The 23,669-nt window shown below is 36.8% G+C and overlaps 3 protein-coding genes and 1 non-coding gene across 5 annotated transcripts; all 4 read right to left on the minus strand.

The window, feature by feature from the left end:
• Positions 1–73: 73 nt before the first annotated feature.
• Positions 74–6,567, minus strand: LOC137944161 (uncharacterized). 2 transcript variants are annotated; one of them, XM_068789720.1, is made up of 8 exons: positions 5,451–6,567; positions 4,346–4,544; positions 3,409–3,497; positions 1,904–3,332; positions 1,675–1,814; positions 1,270–1,459; positions 505–1,171; positions 74–364 (listed from the first exon to the last, which is right to left on the minus strand). In XM_068789720.1, the coding sequence occupies exons 2-7, from the start codon at positions 4,497–4,499 to the stop codon at positions 588–590; spliced, it is 2,586 nt and encodes an 861-aa protein (XP_068645821.1). In that variant the 5' UTR covers positions 4,500–4,544; positions 5,451–6,567; the 3' UTR covers positions 74–364; positions 505–587. The 2 variants fall into 2 exon arrangements, with proteins under 2 accessions (XP_068645821.1, XP_068645820.1); XM_068789719.1 differs by having other exon boundaries at positions 3,409–3,500.
• Positions 6,568–12,523: 5,956 nt separating this feature from the next.
• On the minus strand, positions 12,524–18,887 carry LOC137945062 (putative recombination initiation defects 3). The gene is made up of 11 exons (XM_068790933.1): positions 18,823–18,887; positions 18,576–18,732; positions 17,227–17,380; positions 16,777–16,911; positions 15,733–15,785; positions 15,458–15,649; positions 15,207–15,272; positions 15,063–15,118; positions 13,830–13,971; positions 13,072–13,153; positions 12,524–12,811 (listed from the first exon to the last, which is right to left on the minus strand). Exons 1-11 carry the CDS (start codon positions 18,885–18,887, stop codon positions 12,699–12,701), a joined length of 1,215 nt encoding a protein of 404 aa, XP_068647034.1. The 3' UTR covers positions 12,524–12,698.
• A 335-nt stretch (positions 18,888–19,222) lies between these two features.
• On the minus strand, positions 19,223–19,293 carry TRNAG-CCC (transfer RNA glycine (anticodon CCC)). Its single transcript has one exon. It is a non-coding gene; the product is annotated as a tRNA-Gly (tRNA).
• Positions 19,294–19,604: 311 nt separating this feature from the next.
• On the minus strand, positions 19,605–23,110 carry LOC137944773 (uncharacterized protein At3g49055-like). The gene is made up of 5 exons (XM_068790518.1): positions 22,046–23,110; positions 21,457–21,533; positions 21,227–21,338; positions 21,019–21,135; positions 19,605–20,213 (listed from the first exon to the last, which is right to left on the minus strand). Exons 1-5 carry the CDS (start codon positions 22,997–22,999, stop codon positions 19,863–19,865), a joined length of 1,611 nt encoding a protein of 536 aa, XP_068646619.1. The 5' UTR covers positions 23,000–23,110; the 3' UTR covers positions 19,605–19,862.
• Between the last annotated feature and the right edge of the window lie 559 nt (positions 23,111–23,669).

Genomic DNA, 23,669 nt, shown 5'->3' on the forward strand with positions numbered 1-23,669 from the left:
AGTATTCAATTTCTTCATTTTAAACAGATAAGGTTATTCACTGAAGCAAAACTAGTTAATGTGGACTTGATAAAGAGGTACTTGATATGTGAAAAACAAACTGCATCTCTTTTTTTTCTTATCAACTTATTTATACACGGCAAACCAATATACAATTCATCAATCCCTAGTTTAAATCAACACCATAGAGTGAAAGAGAAGGTAAGATCAAGCAACAGAAGTGCTGGACAAATGGCCTTAGGTCGCTGAGCTCGACTAGCGAAACTTCAAGAATCGAGCTCCAGTGTGGAATGAATTTCTATTGTTAAAAGAAATTAGAATCAATCACCATATTTCTGTAACTGGTTATGTATTTGATGAACACCTGTTCATAACACAGTCAAAAACAATGTCAGCTGGACGCCTTTATCTTTTCTCATTGACATAAAGTGGGAAGAGTAATGGAAAAGAATATCAAGGATACAGTAAATAATGAAAAATAAAATCACGAAAGCAATAACTTACCCTGTTATACAATTTCCTTAGTTTGAAGTCTCAGTTTTGCTGATTGTAGTAAGATTGAGTAAAGAGTGTGTCTAGCATCCGAATTAATCCCATAGCTCGAGTATTGTCTCTTCCATTATTCTGTCAAAAATGGCATCTCCCATCTCAAAACCAATCTCTTCTGCATGTAGTCGAACATCCATCCATGTCCTATCTTTTGCCATATCCTTCCCTACAATTTGATCTAATGTACGTGGTCCAGGTGTAAGAAGATACTGATCAATACCATTCAGGACCTCCTGCAGAATATTTTTTCCCTGAGGAATTGGCCGAGTTTCTGTTTTAACAAATGAAACCCAGGGTGATTGACCAAAAAATCTTTCATAAATCTCAGTGAGAACTTCATTGATACAGTCAAAGAGAAGCTTCTGGTCTTCAGAAAATAGTCTGTTGGGGGCTTCAACTTCATCAAACAAGGATGGATTTAGTGGTGGATCTGAATAAGGGCATTTCCCTTTTAACTCATCACAACTTAGACCTGAGGCTTCTATAACCTTTTTAATATATTCGAAGTTGGAATCATTGTTCCTTCCACTGGTTCTTAGACATATTTCTCGGTCTAAACCAGTCACTGCAGAATCTTCATTTTCTTCAAAATGGATTCTTCTTGGTTGAATTGATGATTCACCTGTGGAGGCCCATAATATTATCCGTTTGTTTCCAATATAGAACTATGGAAGAAAAAACCAACAGATAGATGTTTTCACTACTAAGTGAGAAACTCACCATGTTGGGCTATTATGCCAGGTGGACTGACATCATCATCTGTGAAATGCGGCTCAAGAACAGAAACTGGACTTGGCCGGTCTGGTTTTTCATAGATGTTATCTGCAGTTTGATTGTTGTAGATGATAACTGAGCTTGCTGAGAAGGACTCAGGTACAGATAACAGATGTGACTTCTCTTCAGAATCAGTCTGCATAGAATATGAGTAAATGGTCTCATACAATAAATCAATCTAGTTGTAGTTAGTTTTTTTTTTTTTTTTTTTTGTGGGGGGGGGTGAGGGAGGGGGTCAAAATCTAGTTTTAGTTTCCATAGCAATGCAATTGCAATCGCTACAGTTAGGTCAATTCTACGACTAGTAATAGTAAAGTACCTCTATTTATAAGAAAAAAACAGTAAAAATACCTGTGTTGAATCTCCTGTAGAGTTCTCTTCACAAGATTCTAGTTCTATTTCCTCAAAGCTGTGAAGTTTTCCGGGTGCATCTAAAAGTTTATTCTCTTCCATGATCATTTCCTCTGTACTTTGTTCGACCTTCATGTTGTCTACAAAAATGTGGCAATGTAAGAAACTAGTTGAACTGAGAAATGCCATTGCTTCTTCTTAGAACATAAAACCACACAGAAAATAATACCTTCTGGAATGAAGTGCTTTTTCATACTTTCATGCTGTCCTATCGAGTCATCAACCATGATGAAACCTTCAAATTCTGAGATTGGGTTAGGTTCTTCCAATTCTGTTTCAGGCTTATGACTGTCTTCTACATCCTGCCGTGGTGGATTTGAATGGTTGGCAGGATGCTCTTTCTTGACTGGACTGATGTGTACTGTGGTGCACATAGAGTTATCTTTCAGGGATGAACTTGCCTGTTCAGGTATGGGACTAGGCCTGTTGCTCCTTCCTGGACTGAATCTTGGGGATGAAATGTAGTATTCTGCTGAACTGAGGATTCTCTCCAAGGGTTTGGGTACCTGTCTAACTGAGAAGTCCTCAGCTTCATCCACCAAACTGAGCATATCCTGAAGGTGTTTTTTAGCCTCTTTGTAGATTGAGGGTTCTTTTTGCTGTGATAGAAATTCTTTTGTCTTTCCTCTCTTTTCTCCTGTTCCGGAGCCTTTAGAAATTTCAGAAGTTGTTTCAGTTCGACTAGAAGTTTCACTTGAGGTTGTTGAAGTTTGACACTTGCGTGGCATCCTGTCCTTAAATATCCAATGCCTCTCCTTTCTGCTTTCTCCAATTGTGCTTTGTAACTTCCTTTTAATATCTCCCAGAGAAAAGTGGGACTGTTGAGGGCTTTGGCAGGGCTTCAAGATAACTATTGTGTTAGAAGTATCCCCATTGACATCACTTGTTTTTGGTGGAGTTTTATCTCTTGATTTATCTTTTCTTCTGAAGAACCTCTGATGCCTACCTTGATTCTGAGGCTGATCTTGTCTTTCAAGCACTTGGTTTTCGCTTGAATGACACTCTTTATCTGTGAACTGAGATCCTGCAAATGCTTTACAGGATTCAATCTTTGACAGCTTCTCCAACTGAGCAGTCCGCAATTCCTCAATATGTTTCATTAGAGGGGAATTGGGATCCTGTAAGAGTTTTACAAACAGTTCTTTGTTTGAATTTAATATGTCTAATGCATCCTTCAGGTCATCTGATCTACAGACCCCATCCTTGTTGTGCTGTTTTGCTTCAACAAATTTCTGGTTTAGGAAAGTCTCCAAGGCTTCACCGAATTTTTCTTCGAGTGCAGAATGCTTGTGACCTAGTTGCTTTATCTTTTGGTAAGTTGCAATGTCTAAACCATTGGGATTGTGGCCGCACAATTCTTCAACTAATGGGAAAATCTCAATCTTACTTGTATGAGAATCCAATCTCGGAGTACAGTTAGCCTGCCTAGGGTTGTTCTCAAGGCTGCCTTGCTTTTCCAGGTCCTGCCTTATTTGCTCAAGTACTGGATTAGGCATCCTTTTCTTTGATTTCTGCACTTTGGTCAATTCTTCATCCATGAGGGTCTTGACACTTGTCTTGCCCAACTCCATATTTGTTCTTCTACTCTCATTACCGTCCTGTGACGAGTAGTTTTCATTGTCATTTTACGAATGGGGAAGAACGAAACTGGATATTTTCATTTATTGGGCTTACCATCAAGGTATGTGCGCATGTATCTTCTTCTGCATGGTGTTGATCACAGCTCATTGGGCAATCGGGTGTACCCCTTGGCTGAGCAATACCTACTTGAGGGGAAAGAAAAAGAACAAAAGCATCAATCAGTAGTAGAGAGCTATTTTAGCATAAGAACAAACAAGCATGTGGTATATCAGACTAGAAAATACTCGAATCATGGTTGCATTTATTATCATTAGATTTGGATAAATGCATCATATTTAATTTTTTGTGCAGTTAACTTATTTGTCATTTGAAATTTCAAACAGCGCTCTTTTCATCATCCTTTCAGGAATTGAGCCTTCCTTCCTCAGTCCTTGTGCTCCATTGCGTGATTGTTTTGGTCCATTAACCACTGGGTGAGACTTACCTTTTTCAATTTTCAAAGTCTTGTAAGAACTGATTATTAAGTTGTTTTATTTGGCGGATATGATGTGCTGAAACTTGTCTCCATGAATGTTATATATGTGATTGCCATGTTTTTGTTTTGAATGCATACCATAAGGCCATTATAGTATCACTTCTTTGTCCTGTTTCTTCTTTTTACTTATCTATTTAATTTTGTTGACAAGCTTTGTTTCATTTGTTTGTGATAGTTAAGCGCTCTTAGTTTTTAAGGATCCACTAGCAGATGAGAAAGAAAATGTCATCACCTTGCTCAAACTTGCTAGAAAAACCCTTCTGTTCATTCATCCAACAAGGTCACCCCATGTTAACATGTTTCATATGATTGTTTCGTGCTCAAATCAGATAAAAGAAGAGAAGAAATTTTGATCTTACAAATAACTGAATGAAATTACTCTGTGTTGTCATGTTTCTTAAAATGAGTTTTTCTTTTGCTATTAGCTAGATTATAAAAGCTATCTATATATCTTCCATTCTCAATATGTTCTTCTTTTCAGGAAAGAACACTCACCAAGAGGTGGTTTGCCATTCCCACGCCGACGATCAGAAATGAGTCTTCTGGTAGAGCGACCCTGACGAAAGTCGAATATACTAATCAAGCCTGATATGCAGCCCAAGTGGTCTCTCTCGCTCCGCAGAAGGCGTTTGTGGCTTCTTTTTGCCATTGTAATCAAATGAGCTTCCTGAGTGTTTTTCAGATTGGTTTTCCCCTGTTTGGACACATCAGCTGAAATGTTGAGGTATGGCTTAAATCATCTTATGAAATTGAAAAGACAGTACAAGTACAGAAAAGTGTAGAGTCTCATAGTCCTTTTCTTCTCTCTATCTATACAGAATGCTGTTCATGATCTTCTCTACATATGAAATGCAATTGCAAATGTCACAAGTACAGCATAGTCTTAGAATCCTTTTACAGTTATACAGAAGTGAAAACAATCCTAGAATGTTGAGAGAGAATCATGCCTATACAGAAAAAAACAGAGTCTTGACTCGTCTTTTCAGTTTTCTGCAAGTCCCTCTTAACCATCTCTGAATCCAACCTCTGGACTCAGAAAAACAGAGTCCAGTCTTCTGACCTGGATTTTGAAAGTCGAGTTGAATAGGCCACCTCTCAGGACAATATTGATTGATCGGGCCCACTAAATGTATCTAGTGCGCCCAGCCCATTGATTATTGGAGGAAATCACAATGAGAGGTACGAGATCAATATGGTTGGCAGATGGGCCCAGTATATACCACTCGTGCAAGTGGCTTCTTCTCGCCCGTCAAGCATGTCCAGTGGGCTCTAATCCACACTCGGCACGTTCTCGCTTTCGGAATTCCGGCGAGTCGATCCGAATTCCGAACGGGCAAACCGAGTTTATCCGGTAGAAGTACAAAAACTACCGGAATGAATATATCAATCGATTTCGCGGCATTTTGAGGCATTTACTTGGATCAAGAGACTGAGTCACCGAGTTTGTTCCCGGATGAATTCACGACGACGACGACGACGACGACGAAGAAGAAGAAGTAGAAAAACGAAGAAGAAGCAACACTGCGGGTATCGAAGAACCAGACAGAAAAAAAATGAGACAAGAAATTAATGAAAGAAAAAAAGTAGAAGGTATTCGTACCTGAGATTGTTATTCTCTTCAATCATCAAACAAGTATGTCGTTTCTCAGAAATCTTTGAAGCAGGAGAGAGGAGAGACGAGGAGCAGAAGATTCCTCTCTTATGCGAACAAGTTTTCCGAAGTGGGAGAAAAGTAAAGGAGCCGTGATTCTTTTGTTTTTCTTTTTCGGAGAAGGAATCGGCTCTTTTGAGTTTTGAATCAATTCAAACCAGCTCTTTTACATCCTTTTTTTCTACTTTCAAATCGTTGAGGCTCGAAGCTTTCTGGGTAAATTTTATTGCCTTCAATTCGTTCAGACTGTAAAACTCCGGTGGACCACAGTTCTAAATATACTCGGTGGTAGGTAATTCCTTAGAAGCCGAAAATTATTGGGAGATATCGTTACTGCGGCAGTAACGAACAGAGAACCAATAGACGAATCTCTCTCTTCCTTCGCCGATTCTTCCAACTCAACCTCTAGCTGCAATCAAAATCTCGGAAACAGGATCCAACTTCGGCGCATGCAGAAACGCAGAAACTCTGAATGACTACTTCAATAAGAATCCTCCACTGTGATAGGTTTCATGGAAGTAGGGCAACTGTTCGGAGTAAGAGACTCAGAACAGGAGAAAGGATGGAAGAGAGAAAAAAAGAGGAGAAATCCTATGGTCTCACATAAAACAAAACCCAGAAATTGTTACGTCTCCCTACCAGAAAAAGAAAAAAACAAACAAACAAACAAAGAGAATCCAGAACAGCGAAAATCGATCAAAATCAAATTCTAGCTACAGTTGATCACAATTCACAACCGCAATAACCCTCCCAAACTCCGGCGCCTCTTCAGAGTCGATCCAGAATTCAAAAAGCCGGAAACCGTGTCTACAGAAACGGAGCGGCTGCCATTAAAGACTAGGGAAGAGAGGGAAAGGAAGATGAAGGAGGGAAGGTTTGGGACAAAAGCAAAAGAATGGAACGGGGGAATTCCGTATGCTTTTTGGCGTGGGAGCGATGGCAGAAGGGGGAATAATCGAAGGTCCCACTGATAAGACGCTTTCGGTAGAAGGAAAGTTTGGGGAATTTCCATTATTTTTTCTTCTTCGTCTTCTTTTTCTCCCTCTGCAATTCGACCGACGCCAGGTGGTGGGCGCTTCGTTTTTCTGCTCCTCTTTTTCGTATATTTACACACAAGAGAAGAGAAGGCGAGTCATGGCAGCCTTGTAGAATTCTTCAACGAACCGGGTTCAGATGCATCTTGGACCGGTTTGGGTCTTCTTGTGTGTAATGCTTATTAATTACTAATAAAAGGAAAAAGCTTCCCTTTTTCTAGGTAAAGAAAATTATTAATACACTAATTAAGCATAAAGTAGGATTATTGTAGTGAAAGAACAATATTTCTTTAAATGCTTTTACCAAGTAAACTACATTTTTTTGTGTGTAATTTTCATGAATAATTACAATTAATTTTTCCGTTTAATAATTTTTTTATATTTATAAGACTATAGTTTTATAATTTGTTCTTTTTATAATTTATGGGTTGAAGCCTAAATTTTTATTTTTATTTTTAAAGGGTAACACAAGTCAGTAGAGTACTTCATTACTTTCATAGTCGAGACATATTAAACACATAATCAATGAATTATTTTCTATAGAATATTATGAGCTTGAAGTATATAAAAAATTAAAAAATTAATCTAATAAAACCCAATATAATTTAGCTAATATTACATTATTAATCGGAGGATAAATTTTTTTCTACGATCGTGGGTGTGTTTGTGAAATAGAAAATTATAGAAAAAAGTGAAAATGTTTTGACAAAATATTCAATAATTTACCAATTTAAAAGATAAAAAATATTCACTTCAATTCATTTTATCCAATAAAATGTTTAAAATGATAGAAAAATGAGTTTCCACTTATTTTGAGAAAAAAAAAGACACAAAAATCACCATTTTTAATTAAAAATTACTTACAATAATTTTTTTTTCTATCATTTATTTTCTTGTGACAATTGAATTGATAGCCACTTAAAAGGTTTAAATTGACTCTCTCATAGTGAGTTGGGTCAACAAATTTCAATCAATTTTCACTGTAAACATTAATCACTAATCAATTCTTTTTTCATTTCTTAATCTCATATATTATCTTATCTTATGATAAATTCTATTCATAAAAGCTAGCTTGTATTTGAAGGGATGGGTGAATTTGAGTGTTTGACCAATCTTAATGCTTGTCTTTTGGAAACATAATCTTTTGTGTTAATTAAGATTAGAAGTAATTAATCATGAAAATTCAAGTCCCATTATTGCACCAGACAAACCGGGTTCAGTCTTGGTCTGGTCTCAGCAAAACCCAACTGGACCCAGACCCATTTTTTATACTCCTTTAATGAGTGGGACCATTCGTTGAACCGTCAAGATTGCTTGAAGGATGAGATTGCCAAGTGGGTCCCATCAGTCTTTACACTCTTCCGGCCAGACCCATTTCAAAAAAGATGAAGAAAATAGAGAAACTCCAACCATTTATTGGGTTCTACCAGTATTTGTTGTGGACCCAAACAATCATTAGGATTAATTACACACCGAAAGATCGGTTAACTGATGGGCTCCAAGGGATTAAGGGCTGGCAATCACTCATACGAGTCTGATTTTACAAATTTGGGGTGGTGGATGGTCAAAATCAACCCAAATCTTGAGTGCTTTATATGAGCTAAGTATAGATTTGATGAAAACAAGCTTAATGAATAAGCAAAGGTCTCTTAACAAGCTTGAGACAAAGATTACATATTTGGAGAATGGCTTTGGATGCTCTCAATCTCTCCCTTTGGATTCTACATCAATTCATGGAGGTTTGTGGGTTATGACTTCAAAGTGGGGATTCGGTAAGAAGGTTTAAGGACTTGAAAGAATGAATTAGGGTGGGTGTCCCTATTGTGAGTTGAAGTAGTTTAAGACCTTCCCACCCCTTCCATCAGACTCGTCGTTTGTTGGCAGCATAAGGGTCCTATTTCACCTGCTAAAGCATTGAGGGTGTCCTACTTTAGGTAGATGAAGAGAGAGATATGGTGACAGATTTTGTGGTCCTTGTAGCCTCCTTCTTGAAATGATATAAAAAAGTTTAAGAAAATGAAAGCCCGAGGATAATCCTCGATTAAAGAATCACAATTACGAAGGCCGGTCCTGTCGATGTCATTATCTTATACAAACTAATCCATCTAAGAGGGGTTAATATAAAAACATGACAATCACCAACCACTCTAGAAGTGCCTCTACTTGTCTTCTTCTACAAAGCTTAGTTGTGACATGCAGGAGAGGAGCAAATGACATAGAGAAAGTGATGAATCCTGTTGGCAAGGTATCACCATCTTCAAAGTCTTCCATCACTGTCATTAGGTACATATTGAGGTAGTTTGCATGATTAGATTACCAAACTCGACCTATATTTCTTATCTTCAATCTCTGGATCACCTGGAAACTTAGTTTTGAAGGGTACTCAGGGGGGCCATTGTAGCTGTTTTGATCCTGAAACCCTAGCCAATTCTTGTGAGTTTTAACCAATTGAAGGTGGAAGTATCTTTTTTGGTGGGTTATTTTCACCTAATGACCAACTTTAGTTGGGAGTCACAAATCAGTAAAGAAAGGGATTTATTTGTTCATTGGACACTGTTGGTTTTTCATACAAGTTGTAAGGTAGAACAGTTTTAGGGCAGTTCACCAAGGAAAAGAAATTCTCAAAGATAATACTTGTCGTGTAATCTAACGATGACAATTATTCTGTAAATCGTATCCATTTGTAACTTATAAATACTTGTAATTCATGTCGGATAATTGTTACCCGTTATCTCTATCATTTTTTCGGTCTTTAGAAAAACACAGAGAGAGTGGGAGCACTCATTCCAATTTGCTTACCTCATAACTCCTTTGAAAACATCACTTTCCCCCATTTGGTTCCCTAGTTGGTCTCTAAGTCAATTCAATGCCAAACATCTCACCTAATTTCCCTTATGAAATTTAGATTAGTTATTTGTTTGGTGAAAGATTGGATATCTAAGCTAGTTTTGCTAAATGAAGAGGGGTGGTGGTTATAAAAATTGTTGTTCATGAGTTATGGTGGTTAGAGTGTATGGTTCTCAATGTCGATATCGCCCTATCGACCATGACTCGGGTAAAGAAAATTACCTAAAATTGTAGAAGATGATGTTCCTTATCATCAAACCTTTTTTTTAATTTTTTTTTCAAGTGTTAGTCAATTTTTTGTACCTTTAATTTAGTATTAGATATAAACCTGAGTTCTATTATAAAACTAAGTGTAAAACATGATTAAAGTATATTTTATTATTTAATTAATTTTTTTGCATGATGCAAGAGACATGCTCTAGTGGAGAGGTCCCATTCAAAAAAGTCTAAAGTGAGTGAGGTCTACTCAATTAGTTATGTTCCATGCTGCCTCCACTCCTCACTCAAACTCAAATCTGCCTAAGAATTGGGATTTCATGTAATCAAAAGCCATGAAACATGAAATTGGCTCTTCATATTGATTAAAATTCAATTTTAAATGGGCACCCAATATTTATTTATTCAACCCTAGCATCATTGTTGGATTTTACATATAATTTTTTGGCAAACCCGGTTCAGAGTTCAGTAAATTTAATAATAAATTGGGTTCAACTAATATTGATTTCCAACTTAGGACCCTACAAAACCTGTCGTTTGAGCAAATAAGTTGAAATCTACTTTGAATAATTTTAAAAATAGGACCATGATTTTATTTTTTTTGAAAAAAATAGAAACGGTCCAGACCAAATTTACAGCTACTCGGGCCCGGGTCGGTTATAATAATCCCAAAGTTTTCATTGTTGGACCACTCTCTCACCTGCGTCTCATCGAAATGGATGCAAGTCTGAAAGAGAAAGATCATGAGAAATGTGACAAAAGCAAAACCTAACGTAGTGGGTTATCTTTTATTGAACATTTGACTAAAACTGACGGTGGGTGGCTAATTGAGAAGACTTTCAAGTGATGGGGAGAGCAACTCTGTTTTCTTTTGAATATCTCTCTTTCTCATTTGAAACTTTGGATTCTCCCCCTTTTTGGGCTCTTCTACACTCTTAAAATCAAGTGCCTGGACCACTTTCTACCTCTTGAATTACAAACAAAAAAGGAAATAAGGCCTATCTCATGAGACTATGCATAAAGAAGATTAATGATGGCTTGGGATGACTTAAGGCTAGTGGAATCTTGAGTTGGTTGCATATTTAGATTGACGATTTTCGGTTAAAATTGTCGCAATTCGCCTATCTAAAAATTAATCATGTTTTAAGTATGGTAAGGCTAATTTTCCTCACTTGAGAAATCTAACGGTGTTTCCTATCGCTCTAATAAGAAACTATAGGAGAAATAAATCAAGAAGTACTAATGTGATTTTTTATCACTTATCTCTTACTTTTAACCTTATTTTTATTATTTAAAAATAATAATTTATTTATAGTATAAATATAAACTCTAACTAATTTTTCCGTTGTTTCCTATAACAATATAATCGTAAGAAAATTTTTCATTGAGAAAATTAGAAAGAAAATATTATTTTTCCATCGTTTTGTTTTCCTATGATGACACACAGATAGTCCTTAAATGTCTCATTTGTGCTAAATTGAGGGGTTTTTTGTGTAATAAATGTAACAAAAGAATGTGACATCAAAACAAACAAAAAACATAAATCTAGTTTTTAAAGTTGGTCAAGCCCAAGCCTCTATGTTTAAAATTACTCAAAGTTAATGAATATTTAAGATTGAATCAGTTAGGCCAATAATTACTATTTCAATAAATTCAAATGAAGGGTGTCCCCACACTCTCAACCACATTTCATTTGACAATGATCCTTTGATTCCAAAACCAAAATCGATATAAACTAAGATCAGATCTACCAATCATATAAGATCTGATTTTATAAGCTTATGACAAATCCTCTATATGGGATTCTATTAGGATAAGATTTAGATCACTAAACAAGCCCCTCTAATTAAATAATTCAATGGGTGATAATTTCACTTTATTTAGTAGTGATTTTGTCATCACAGCAACTTCGAAGATGATAGTTGCCTTTTATTACCACTTGAGGAAGATGATAAAATAGGGGTAATGGGTTGTTGACACGTGGCCATCATAAAATGAGATGGACTAAAGGGTCCTCAAGCCTGTACTTTGGACTAATCCAAAGGGGAATCAGGTGTGAGGACAAGAACTAGAATAGACTATGTAGAGGAAATTGATTTTTTATTAAATTTTTATTTAATTCAGGATTTGATTTTTCTATATTTGTTGAGATATTTGAGGTTGGACAGCAGTTTAGTTACGTTTGGTTGCACCTAACTTTTTCTTTATTAGGAATAATAATAAGAATAATAAAAATCTAAAAATAGCATTAATGTATAGGATAATAAATCAATATGAAATAATTTTTAAATAATTCAATTAAATTTGGTTCATACTTGCCAGGCTGGCCGCCCAGGAAATCTCACTCACAGTCCATGGGTAGCATTTCTGGAATCACATTCCTCCATTGGAGTACACCAAAGGCGCCTGTGGGGGAGGAGGATTGCCAGACTTTTGCAGAAAAGAACATGGAAGATTGCTGTGAGTTAGTTGTAAAGGAGCGTGGGATAAAGCTGAGTGGAGGAAACTTAGCGGTTCATCATTGTGTTGCACAATGGCACTCCACACAGCAGGATTGTTGAAAAGCTGAGTGAAAGATAATCCAGTTTCAATGTAGGAGCACCAGCAACGATTACTACCACCGAGTACGGGGAGAACCCAACATCAGAACTGGATCAGAATAAGCTGCACAGAAGTGGATTGTTAGTTATTGCTTATGACTCTTTTGTAGTTCAATAAAAAGGCGTATCCATTAACAGTACTTCAACCCAGCATCATGATTGTTCCCTCTACTTGGATTCCTCAAAGAGATTTAACTCATCAGTCCGATGGGCAAAATTGATCCAGATCTGATCTTTTTGATGGACATAAACTGACCTAAGATCTCTTGTGATCATCAATCTTCTCTTGTGAAACACTTAGTTGGTTAATCGAATTCCCGGAACATTTGAGTAGAACACTGTAATTAGGTAGTGCTCTATGGAAATTAAGGTTCCCTAAGGATTGATCTTGAGCGACTCGGTGTACAACTGGGACATGTGTATGGTTATTCCTCTAGATGAGCAAGCTGGGTGATTAATTCAGCTCCAATAAAGGCCCTCAAAGTGCGTCTATTATTATCTTATTCTGAAAGTAAAATTATCGAGCTACTACATTTTCTTTTATTTCTCCTGGCTTGTCTAAGGATCCGCTCCGTCTCCACTTTCACTTCCTCTATCAATCGTTTCTGAGTACCTGCAACCATTTCAAATACGGGTTCAGTTCAGATGTTAGTGGTTGACTATATGTGGAAATTATCCTCAATGCTATTCTACTAGTGTAAGACAACATGATAAAATGGATAAACGTAACAAAGAAAACAAAAAAAAGAGAAAATGGGAGCCTCCTGCTTGAATTGGAAGATAAGCATATTGTCCAATTGAATTATTTTTTGGAATGTTTATTTATGATCTCATAAATATAAAAATGATCCATGATAGATAAGAAGCAGGTACCCATTTCCTTCTCTTCAAGCAAAAAGGAAAATACACCTTCACTTTCCTCATCTGAGTCGATAATTATTCTCCAGTCTCTTTCCTGCACACAGGTTTTGATCAGTCATCCATCCCAAAATTTTCCTCAAAATGTCTGAGCTTAATTCAAAACAAATGGAACTTTCAAGGAAATAACCACTTTGGGTTGCACAAGCCGTATCACCATGTAGATTTATTCCTTTTCCTACTCTATTCTTGTGAAGTTTGGACCAGAGTCATTTTACGATATTATTGAACACCATAATGGCAGAGGTTCCAGAAAACACCATGTGAAATGGATTAGTGGACACGCAGAGAATCGTTCATAGCTAACTCCCACTGTTGCATTTGTTTCTAGAAATTTGAGTAGGAAAATGGGTTTCCTTTTAGTTGCAAGGAACTTGCTACTATAGACCAAGGGCGGTGGCATAGTAGGAACATAGACTTTTGCCAAATTGACAGATGATTTGAGTCCAACTCTTTTTTTTTCCAAACCAGTTGTTAAGAAAAAGAGACAACCTTCTTCTATATGATGCACATTTCCCATTTGTGATTGGTGTAATATCTGATCCATGTGACCTTAAAAAATGCATAAGAACCAGAGTATGGTCCTCAAACACACACACCAATAACTTAGCTTTTATGCCCAAAGATATCAAAGGGACAACCAGGTCTCTTATAAAGAGGAATACATGCATCCATCCAGATTGTAAAACTCGCTAAGAAAGAATCTTTCTTACCTGTTTTTTAACAGGAGTCACTCGCTTTGTATGCTTTGAAAGCATTTTACTGGCAGAAGTAGCTGTTGTTTGATTCCTTGACTTTGTCTTTCCTGTACTTCTTTTCCTAACCTTTGTTTGACCATTTGGAGGAGCATCTGGACTAAAACCCACAAAAGCCAGGAAAATAAGTTAACGAAAGAAAATGACAAGCAAAACCCAATGAACGTGGATCTGAAACAGTCTGTATGATAAAGCAAACTGAGAGTGACACTTATCCGGAGGATACAAAGGTCCCAGCAAATGAGGACAATCTAATAACTCCTAGCTTCTTCAGTTTCCCCTAATAATGCTTTATGCCCAAAGTAAAATTTAGCAGCATTAACTTCTAGACTCGATGTCCCCAGAGTATATCAAATTTGGTTAATTAACCGGAAGCAAAGTTGATGATACTCTTTAGAATGAAAATAAGAAAAAAAAGAAAAATTGATTAATGTAACAAAAAACAGAATTTACTATTTCCAAAATCATATCAGTATGCTGTAAAATAAACATTAATTCAGTAAATTCAAGTAGATCCAACTGTTTGTCTTCTTTCAATAAAAAAGAAAAGAAAAAAAAAAAGGTGTTTCCATATCAGCGTTCAAGTGCCATAGTCCAATAGGGTCTAACCTTAAGAATTTTCAAAAACTGCATTACGTTATCAATTTCTTAGTCAAACAAGGGTCCTGTTGAATGTTGCGTTGGAGTTAGAAAGAGACATCAGTCAGAAATGACATGTCACCCTACTTGGAGATTTTAATTTGGAAAATAACTAATATACTCTATTAAAAGAATCACAAATATCCCAAGATTTTGTTTTGAACTACTTGTCTGGTTTAGTAACCAGGTTTTTTTTTTTCAATTAATGGATTATATCATAAAAAAAAAAAATCTTTCATGATTTTACCCTATTTGCCAGAATGAGTGACAGAATTTGAGCTCTTCAGAAAAATTCGAAGTTTACATCTTTTTTTCAATCCTTAATTTTTTTTTATATGGTGAGTTAATCCATTGAATTTTGAACCATAAATTTTAGAAATGCAAGAAATAATGGTCTGGTTTCTGCTGATCAGGTCCCTTGAGTTAAATTAGGAGCTTTATTCATCAACTACAACCATATTCAAAAAAATGGAATGGTGCTTACATATATTATGTAACACTGTACAGGAAAGATGGAGGGGGGAAAAAGAGAAAAGAGTATGTGAAACATACATTTCAACTGTGACTGGCTTTTTTTTTTCAGACCAGGTGGCAGTGCGAGTTGTCCTCTAGAAATATAAACAACCACAGTAAAGAGGGGTGTCTAAAGAAAAATAATTGACGTAAGAAATATATTAATAGGTGAAGAAACCTCACTTTAGGTGGTTGAGTGACAGGTAACTGTTGGTACTGGCTTTGACGGTTCGGGCTATTCATTTTTTCCTGGAAGAAAAACGTTACAAGTAAACACCAATCAAGGAGAAACATTATAGAAAACTTTCATCTAAAGACAAGAACAACATAGAGAAAATTAAAAAAATTAAAAAATAAAAGGAAAAAAGATTCTTCCCGGGGTGCTACTCTTTTAAAGAATAAAGATCTAACAAGCATTTGCAAAATTAACATACAATTTCTTTTGTCAAGTTCTGAGAGAGTTCGCTCTGGAGCCTTAACAAATGAGCTCGAATCTGTTGTGGTAGAGCTGAAAGTGTTGATTCAATCTCCTTCATTTTGTTGTGATCTGATTCCATTCTTAATTGATCAAGAATGGATTCCAAGCTTTTCTCAAGACTGAACCTGATGTCTTCCTCTCCCTTAGTCTGGTTGCTCCATTTGTTAAGTCTAATATAAGGTAAATAGAAATGCAAAGGAAACAAGCAGGTCAAGAGTATGATGTTCTTACTATGAGCTGCAATGTGTTTTCTTGAAGAACCATCTTCTGCCTTAAGCCTTCCGCTGAAGACAAACCCCAAATTTATAACATTTTCAAAATGAAAGATTTCAGGTAACATATCTCAACATGCATTAAAAATCAAAGTGGAATCATATGAAAAAAATTATGCAATGTACTTAATTGAGACAAGTGAACTATGCAGTTAGATATTGGCGAGAGCACCTGTTTAAGACACAGAAATCTCAATACTTAATGTCAAGGCTCACTATCACTTTCACATAAGAAAAGCTATGACACAAAATGTCTCAAATCTCTCACGAATTTGAATTATCATAAAATATAAACCTAATTAAACTAATTTATCATACTTTTAAGGCCTGTTTGGAACCCAAAGAAAAGAAAAGAAAAGACAAGAAAAGGGGAAAGAAAGTTATTTTCTGTTGTTTGGCATCAGAGAATCATTGTGAGAAAAGAAAAATTAATAAATTTTCTCTCACAAAATGATGGAATTTAGAGAGAAAAGAAAAGAAATAGAAACTTGAGAGAAAATCTAAATCATCAAAGTTTTAAAATATTGCTAATTGTCTTTTCTTTTTCTTTTTCCATGTGTATCCGAACAAGAGAAACTATATTTCTCTTCCATTTTCTCTCTCATTTTCCATGGGCATCCAAACAAGAGAAAATAAACATTTTTTATTTTCTTTTATTTCTCTTTCTTTTCTCTTCCTTTTCTTTTCTCTCCACTTTCTGTGTTCCAAACACAGCCTTAAGTAACCTTTAAGCACTGATCTATTTTGTCTTTGAAATTTCTTGAAAATTATAGAAATTTACAATAATATTCTGCATAAACTATCAAGATGGCAGGTTTTTCACAGTCACCTTAGGGGTTTCAGATGAAACAGAATATCCAACTTAAGTGTAACAATGTCGTTGATAGGGACTGGCAGTACAAAAGGGCATTTCTTGTACCGGTACAATTGGATGCAGTCAAAACATTAAAGAAGCTTTAGACTTTGGACATATTACACTTAGTTCTCCTAATCATATACTTACTTCCCAATAGTACTTCTTTTACAGACTTGTTGACTTGCATTACATCGCTCTGAATAGAATCTAGGATCATGGCCAACCTGCTTACTGAAGTTTCCACCAATCCAATTCTACGGTCAAGTTCTTCAGTAACCTGACCTGTTACAGGAGCCAGAACTTAACTCCCCGAAAGCTAGTGTCCTGAATAACAAGTACCAAAAGGTGAACTAATTGCTAAATCATGATAAGCATGCCATCTGTATTTGATTTATTACAAAGGATCCATTAAGCACCACCTGAGGGGAGTAAGTTTTTGTTTCTCAATGCAATAAATCGCCATATGTTAGTTCTCTATAATCATGACTAGACATTATCAACATTTATTTCACCAAAGATGAAAAAGATAAAACTAGGGATATAGAGTTGAGCTGTAACTGCTCCTCTAGCATTCTTGCAACTAAGCAGAACCATTACATTTATATTCTGGAAGAGGAGCTGAACTCCATCGGCGTGTGACACTGTTGCATGATTTTGAAACAGGAACCTGAGAGTCTTCTCGCATGTAAATGCTTGGTACCAACGAAGAAAATCTCTTCATTGAGTTATCTCTCTCTTGAGATCCCAATCTCTGCATTAACAGTCTCCAAGTTTACACAAGGGTGACAAGTTAGGCATTCATCAAAGATATAAAAATAACCTCAGCCTGAGAAGAGATACTAATAAGGAAGACACGTGCAAGAGATTGATTTTTTTTTTTTTTTGGAAACATGCCATTTTTATGAAATTAATACACAGATTCCAACTCTACGCTATAGATCAGAAAATATTAGAACCATTCGTAGTGCCACAAGTCACCAGAATGAAGGTCACGAGGAAACCTTTATGACAGCAAAGCGTCAGAAACTCTTTCTGGACATAGTAGGAAAACTTAAAAATAAAATGTCATCATAATCTCTTTGAAAGAAATAATAACTAAAAAATTATAATGGCGAAAATGATGCAGAGTTGCCTGTTAAACAATGAATAATTTTCTTCAGGAAAAATGGCGATTGTGAGCCTGATAATAGACAGAAAGTCAAGATCTTAAAGTTCGTGAAACTGTGAAAGGTTAAATTGAAAATAACTCTCTCTCTCTCTCTCTCTAGAACATTTTAAATGACTGACAGTTATGAAGATATGTGCGAAAGAAGTCGCTAAGCTCCGTAACTGAAACTACAGGCATTTAAACCAGAAATATTTGGCGAAATTTAAATACGAAGCATAAATTATTAAGAGTTATTCCTTCAATACGAACGCGCCACCTCCTAGCCCACATCACGCTCTATTTCTAAAATTCACTTGGAAACCAGAACATTAGACAAAACCTGCAACTTTCCACATTCATACCATCACCTAGTACAGCGAAATGACTAGTAACAGATGAGACATAAGAAACCAAGACAAATCTATAAAGTATAAACCATTACATGCTTTCTAACAGCAGAAAAATAAAGGAAAGTAAGTCGTCCATCACCAACATTTTATTATTCGAAAAACGAAATATAGAATTCTAACTTCCATGAGTTTATCATAGATTTGATCTAACAAAAGAAGACTGTAGGATTCAAATCAACAAGTTAATTATTCAAAATCTAACAAAAAAAAAAACAAGAATTTCAAACTAAACCAAGCAAGGCTGAGTGCTTGTAACGAATTAAGGTCCTGTGACGCTTTTGCATGACAAGCAATGTCAGCATCGACTCAAAAAGATATCTTCACACCAGTGCATTCATTGTACTTCCGAACAACCAAAATCATATTGAACCAAAACATAACTTCCTTACCGGCTCGTTTGTGAGGTTCTCCTCAATTGAGTTCTGAGAGAGCTGCGATAGTGACACTCCTTGAGAAAACGATTGCTGAGACATCGATCGGAGCTGAGAAGCCTGACTTCGGCCTAAACCAGAACCGTCCGCTCTCGAAGTATTCGTGTTCCCCCGCCTGCCAACAGAAACGGTAATTCTTAACCACTAACGAAGACAAACACCGCGCGTTCAACTAAAAAAAGACATGATTCGCACAGCTATCGACCTCGAGTGTGGAGGAAGAACAGAAATCGAGCTCAAATCGCAGGCCTTGTTGATTTTTAGCTTCATTACTCCTATCCGAAGAAACAGAGAAATTTCTATACGCCGTTAACTTGCCAAAATCATCAACAGATCTATAACAGCTGAGCCTTGCTTCCGCAGAGCGAAAAGCTGTCGCTGAAAAACGACCGGAATTCGGAAATGAATGAGAAATGGCGGTAGTTTGGAGATTATAACGGAAGAGTTATTTCAAGCTTCAAAATTCACCTGTGCTTCCGGTTTGGTACCAAAGATAGAAACAAATGACTCATTTGTCCTATTCATCTCTGCCGTACACGTGGTAGTTTCAATACATAAAGTGGCTATGGTCTATGAGAGTTAAAAAGAGTAGACTAATTAAAAACTGCGCATCCAGGGAATCGAACCCTGGTCAGTACCGTGGGAGGGTACTATGATACCACTACACCAGATGCGCTGTTATTGCTCAATGTGTAGTATTTTAATGATTACAACTTTTATAATATAATAAATTAATGATTATTTTAATTTAAATAAATTAATTTTTTTAATTATGTAAGAATTATCTGTAGCTAATTCAGTTTAATTAATTGTCTAAATAACTAAATCTACTTTAATTAAAATGTCACCTATTTATAAAAATATAATATATTTTAATTATTAAAATCAAGAAGAAGTAAATTTAAAATTTTCCTGTTCTGGGAGAAAATTTTGAACTTCGAGAAAAAAACTTCCCTGGTTCAAATAAATAAAATAAAATCCATTTGATCAATGTCGTAAAAACCAACCCACTATCAACTCTGTTTAACTGCTGATTAAATTTTAATGTTGCCGTAGCAGGAGCCCCTGTTGCTGCTGAAGGGAGGGGGAAGATCGCCATCTCCCCTGTTTCTTTGAGAAGCTTATCTAACCCTGATCCCACTACCTAGGCTTAATCATTTGCCAGTTGAACAACGAAATCCAGCTTGGTCATGAAACCAGGAACTGGAAATTGGAGAAAAGAAAAGGTAAGTTTGAATTCATACTTCAAGCATTGAAATGGAGCAGGGCTTCCATCTCTGGTCCACGTCTAGTTGCACGTAAACTACGCCTGGCAGCCGGACTGAGACGCAAGGCTCGCCATGGCCAGCAGACATGCCTTACTGTCCGGCGACCGCTGCGCTCGCCCTTGCTCTCGGCTTCCTCCAGTTGTCTCGTTAGCTCCTCTACGCGATCTCGGAAGCCCGCACATCTGCTGTCAACAAGCCGGAGAGATCTCTCGGCGGCCTCTTGAGCTGCCACCGCAGCAGATGCTAGCTCTTCCTTTAGCTTCAGCTTGTTGGTCAGCGATTTAAAGGAAGATCTTGCCTTGTCCAACTCTTGCTGGAGGGCTGCAACCTGCTTTGAGAGAAATCGAGTGAATAACTCTGATTTGTGAATGACTCAAAGCTTGACTCAATAGGTTTTTTCATGTATAAGTTTAGATGTAACGAGCCTACAACGTATTCACAACACACAAACAACTCAACCCTCACCTCATGGAGCTCATAATACACAAATAATTCAGGGATACATACATTGGGTTTCCACAATTATTGGATCATGTCACTGAGGAAGCTTATTGCTCAACATGGTATCAAAGCATGTTCTGTGAGTTAAGTTGGTTAACTGACATAGATAATGTGATCATTTTCTGATCTATCATCTCTAGTAGTCTAAGTTCATATTCTATCTTTTTTTTTCTCTTTCTAGTTCATGTACCTGTTGTTTTCTTAGGGTTTGTACCTTTATACTAAGCTTTTTATATTGAAAATTATATATTGACAAAAATATCTTCAAGTCTACTTTCCAAATCAAAACAAATTTTGGCAATCTGAGTTTTCTAGAAAGATAAATCAATATTTGAAACAGCAAAGGTCCAACTGCAAGAAAGGTTCAAACAACAACGAAAAACTTCAACTTTTGAGCCGTTTTATGATATCAAGAACGAGACTTTATATAGAGAATTATATATCCAAATAAGGATATGTAAGTCCATTTTTTTACGAACCAATTCTCAATTTGAGTTTTCTTAACTTAATTATTTTTCTTAACACTTCTCAATATCGGAATTCTTACACTCAACAATATCTAAGCAGATATTTATTACAAAGAGCCTGACCTTATGCAAAAGTCAGATAGAGAAATGAGCTGGGAAATATACCTCTTTTTCACGGCCTTCAATGGCTGTCTTACCAGCTTCCACCTCTAGCTCACAAGCTTCCTTCCACCTTGTGACATCTTCCTCTGCTTCTGTTAACTCTGTCATCAGCTCTTCAACCTTAAAAACACAGAAATGTATGGCAGAGATTAGAGTTGTTAAATCTTAAAGAAGCCTTTGAGTTGTCTTCACTAACACAGAGTAAACTCACATTTTGGGTAAGCTGAATCTCCCTTTCTTCTAAATCTCTTATGTAAAGCGCGTTTTCTGCAATTTTATGAGCCTGCTTCTCTGTAAGACTCTGCAGGCGAACGTTTTCAGACCTGAAATGGGGTTTGAAATTAGAGAAACAGTAACTCTGTGGCTGATAGGGGGGATGTTGTTGTGATTACTATCTCCTCTATTGAACTGATAGTAACCTGGAGATAACAAAAAAAATACCCAGAATCCTCCAAAGATTGCTTTAATTGGGAAATCTCAAGCCGCAGGTTCTTCATGATCTTCTCCACAGTTGAAGCCTGGCATCACGGACACAGGAAATCTCAAAGTTCAGACAAAGATTTATGATGAAGATACAGTAACTTAAGTTGGAAAAAATCCATCAAACTTGACGTGATGGTTCTTCATTTAGCAAAGCTGCCTATGATTGTGAAAAAATGAGGCTATGTGGTAAAATGATTTCTTATTGCAAATGTAGCAGATCTTCTAGCATGAACTGCTCAATTGACTGGCAGAGATTTTAAGGCAAGTCTCATTTCTGCAAATTCAGACGACTCTTTTTTACTTTCATTCTGCATCTCCAATGATTTTGGCCATTTTTGAGGATTTAATGTAGAAACAAAACAGAAGGATGGAAACCAGGCAAGTTAAATGGAAAACCTGTCCTGGTCCATCTCATCTAACAAGGAGAAGAAGATGCCATCCCACCTTCTGGGGCTGAAAAAGTGATTTCAAAGCCTCCATTTGGTGCATCATCATGCTTGCAGTAGTGAAATCAAGCAGAAAAACAAAAAGTGCAGGAAGCAAATACCAGGCTAACAACTTCCTCCTCACATTCACTGCTATCTGATCTTGGCCCTGCACTTGAGCTTGAAATGCCAGGTGAATCACCAGTTGCAGCACCCACCATGAACCCAAAGCCCACCTTCTGCAATCCCTTCTCTGCGAACTGTAATAATGCCACTCTTTTCTGCTCACCTCCTCCTTTTAATCTATTCAAGTGTTTTTCCAACTTATCTTTTTCTACTAGGGCAATTCTAAGCAAGCTACTTATGTCTCTGTTCTCCTCTGTCAAGCTCACTATACTGTTCTCAAGCTGCTTCATCTCCTTAGTTTTCTTTTCTTCATACTCATATATTCGCTCCTCTGCTTCCTTTGAGAGTTCATGAACAACCCTAATTTCCGCTAGAAGCTTATCCGCTTCATCATCCACACTCAGATACTCATCTGCTCCATTTTCAGTAGCAAAATTTTCTGACTTCTCGTCAATTTTTTCTGCAATTCGCGCCAAGTAATCTTTCACCAATTTGATTGAATCATAGCCCAGAGATAGAACCCCCAATTTCTGAATATTTTGTTGGTTTAACTCCAAAATCCTCTCTTTTGCAACTTGAAGCTCACCTTCCAGATGTAATTTATCGTTAATTGCATCATCCTTCTGTTTGATCAACTCATCCTCTCTTTCCTTACCCACGCCAAGATTCAAAAGCAGATTATCTCTCTCATTCGATATCTCTTCAAGTGCTTGAACGAGATGAAGATTCTGCTTCTGGGCTTCATCTTTTTCATACTGGAGAACGACTAGAGCTTCCTCCTGAGCCTTGCATTTCGACTCGACATCTTGGTACGAGATCTCAAGTGCCTTGGATTCAGCCAAAATACGACTGTTTTCATCAGAAGCGTGAAGATCATCAGAAGGGACGTCGTCGGACGGGAGATCGTTACTATTTACCGGATAAACGGATGCATCTGCAGCATCCTCCATGCTTTCGATTCATTCATTGGTAAAGTTTCAGATATGAAGAAGAAAGAGGAAAACAAAAAAAATTAAACAAGGGGAAGAAGAAAAGATACCCAGCTACCAGTCAAAACTCAAAACGAGGTGACAGGGGGAGGAAGGAAACCAATGTTCCGCGGGAAGGTAACGGTCGATAGGAGATGATAACACGGCGGAGATATGCTCACAGACAATACTGTGAGAAGCTTGTAAGAGTCTGAAGAGGAGGTAAGTTTTACTTGGACTCTCAAGCCTATGTTAATTGGGGATTAGCCCTAAATTTTCGTTTGAAGATTTTATTGGCATTTAATATGTCCTGAATTTTTCAGTGCTCATAATAAATATACCAATGCCAAGTGACTCAATTAAGCATATTCTGAGTTTCAAAAATTAATAAATATTCCGGTAAGTTTAATAAACGAGGTGTTTTTGTTGGTTATTATGATTTTTAAAAAGCATATCAATGCTATGATCCACAAAGCTGAAAGCTCCGTGTAACTCTAGATGACTCGTTTCATGAATTACAACCTTATTACTCAGAGGGAGTCTCTCAGAATTTTCTTCAGGGGGAGAGCTTAAGTGAAAAAAATGTTCAACAAGAGAATAGCAGAGGGGCTGAGTTTACTAAGGGGGGGGGGGGGGGGGGGGGGGGGGGGGG

The sequence above is a fragment of the Aristolochia californica genome, unplaced genomic scaffold, assembly GCF_029961685.1.
Source record: "Aristolochia californica isolate CCGP_79_NKW_82.1479 unplaced genomic scaffold, dmAriCali1.0.hap1 SCAF_11, whole genome shotgun sequence".
Classification (NCBI taxonomy): domain Eukaryota; kingdom Viridiplantae; phylum Streptophyta; class Magnoliopsida; order Piperales; family Aristolochiaceae; genus Aristolochia; species Aristolochia californica.

Bases quoted from the DNA above. Each gene is read 5' to 3' on its own strand.
- LOC137944161 (XM_068789719.1), bottom strand. From the start codon at position 4,499: ATGGCAAAAAGAAGCCACAAACGCCTTCTGCGGAGCGAGAGAGACCAC. The intron at 3,501-4,345 runs GTGAGTGTTCTT...TTTCCCCTCAAG, and splicing joins GAATGGCAAACCACCTCTTG to TAGGTATTGCTCAGCCAAGG. The intron at 1,172-1,269 runs GTGAGTTTCTCA...GGGCCTCCACAG, and splicing joins TGGCATAATAGCCCAACATG to GTGAATCATCAATTCAACCA.
- LOC137945062 (XM_068790933.1), bottom strand. From the start codon at position 18,887: ATGAAGCTAAAAATCAACAAGGCCTGCGATTTGAGCTCGATTTCTGTT. The intron at 15,786-16,776 runs GTAAGTATATGA...GTTTGTCTTCAG, and splicing joins AAAAGAAGTACTATTGGGAA to CGGAAGGCTTAAGGCAGAAG. The intron at 13,972-15,062 runs GTATGTTTCACA...TGTGGGTTTTAG, and splicing joins AAGCCAGTCACAGTTGAAAT to TCCAGATGCTCCTCCAAATG.
- LOC137944773 (XM_068790518.1), bottom strand. From the start codon at position 22,999: ATGGAGGATGCTGCAGATGCATCCGTTTATCCGGTAAATAGTAACGAT. The intron at 21,534-22,045 runs GTATTTGCTTCC...CCGTGATGCCAG, and splicing joins AGGAGGAAGTTGTTAGCCTG to GCTTCAACTGTGGAGAAGAT. The intron at 20,214-21,018 runs GTATATTTCCCA...CTCTCAAAGCAG, and splicing joins TTGAAGGCCGTGAAAAAGAG to GTTGCAGCCCTCCAGCAAGA.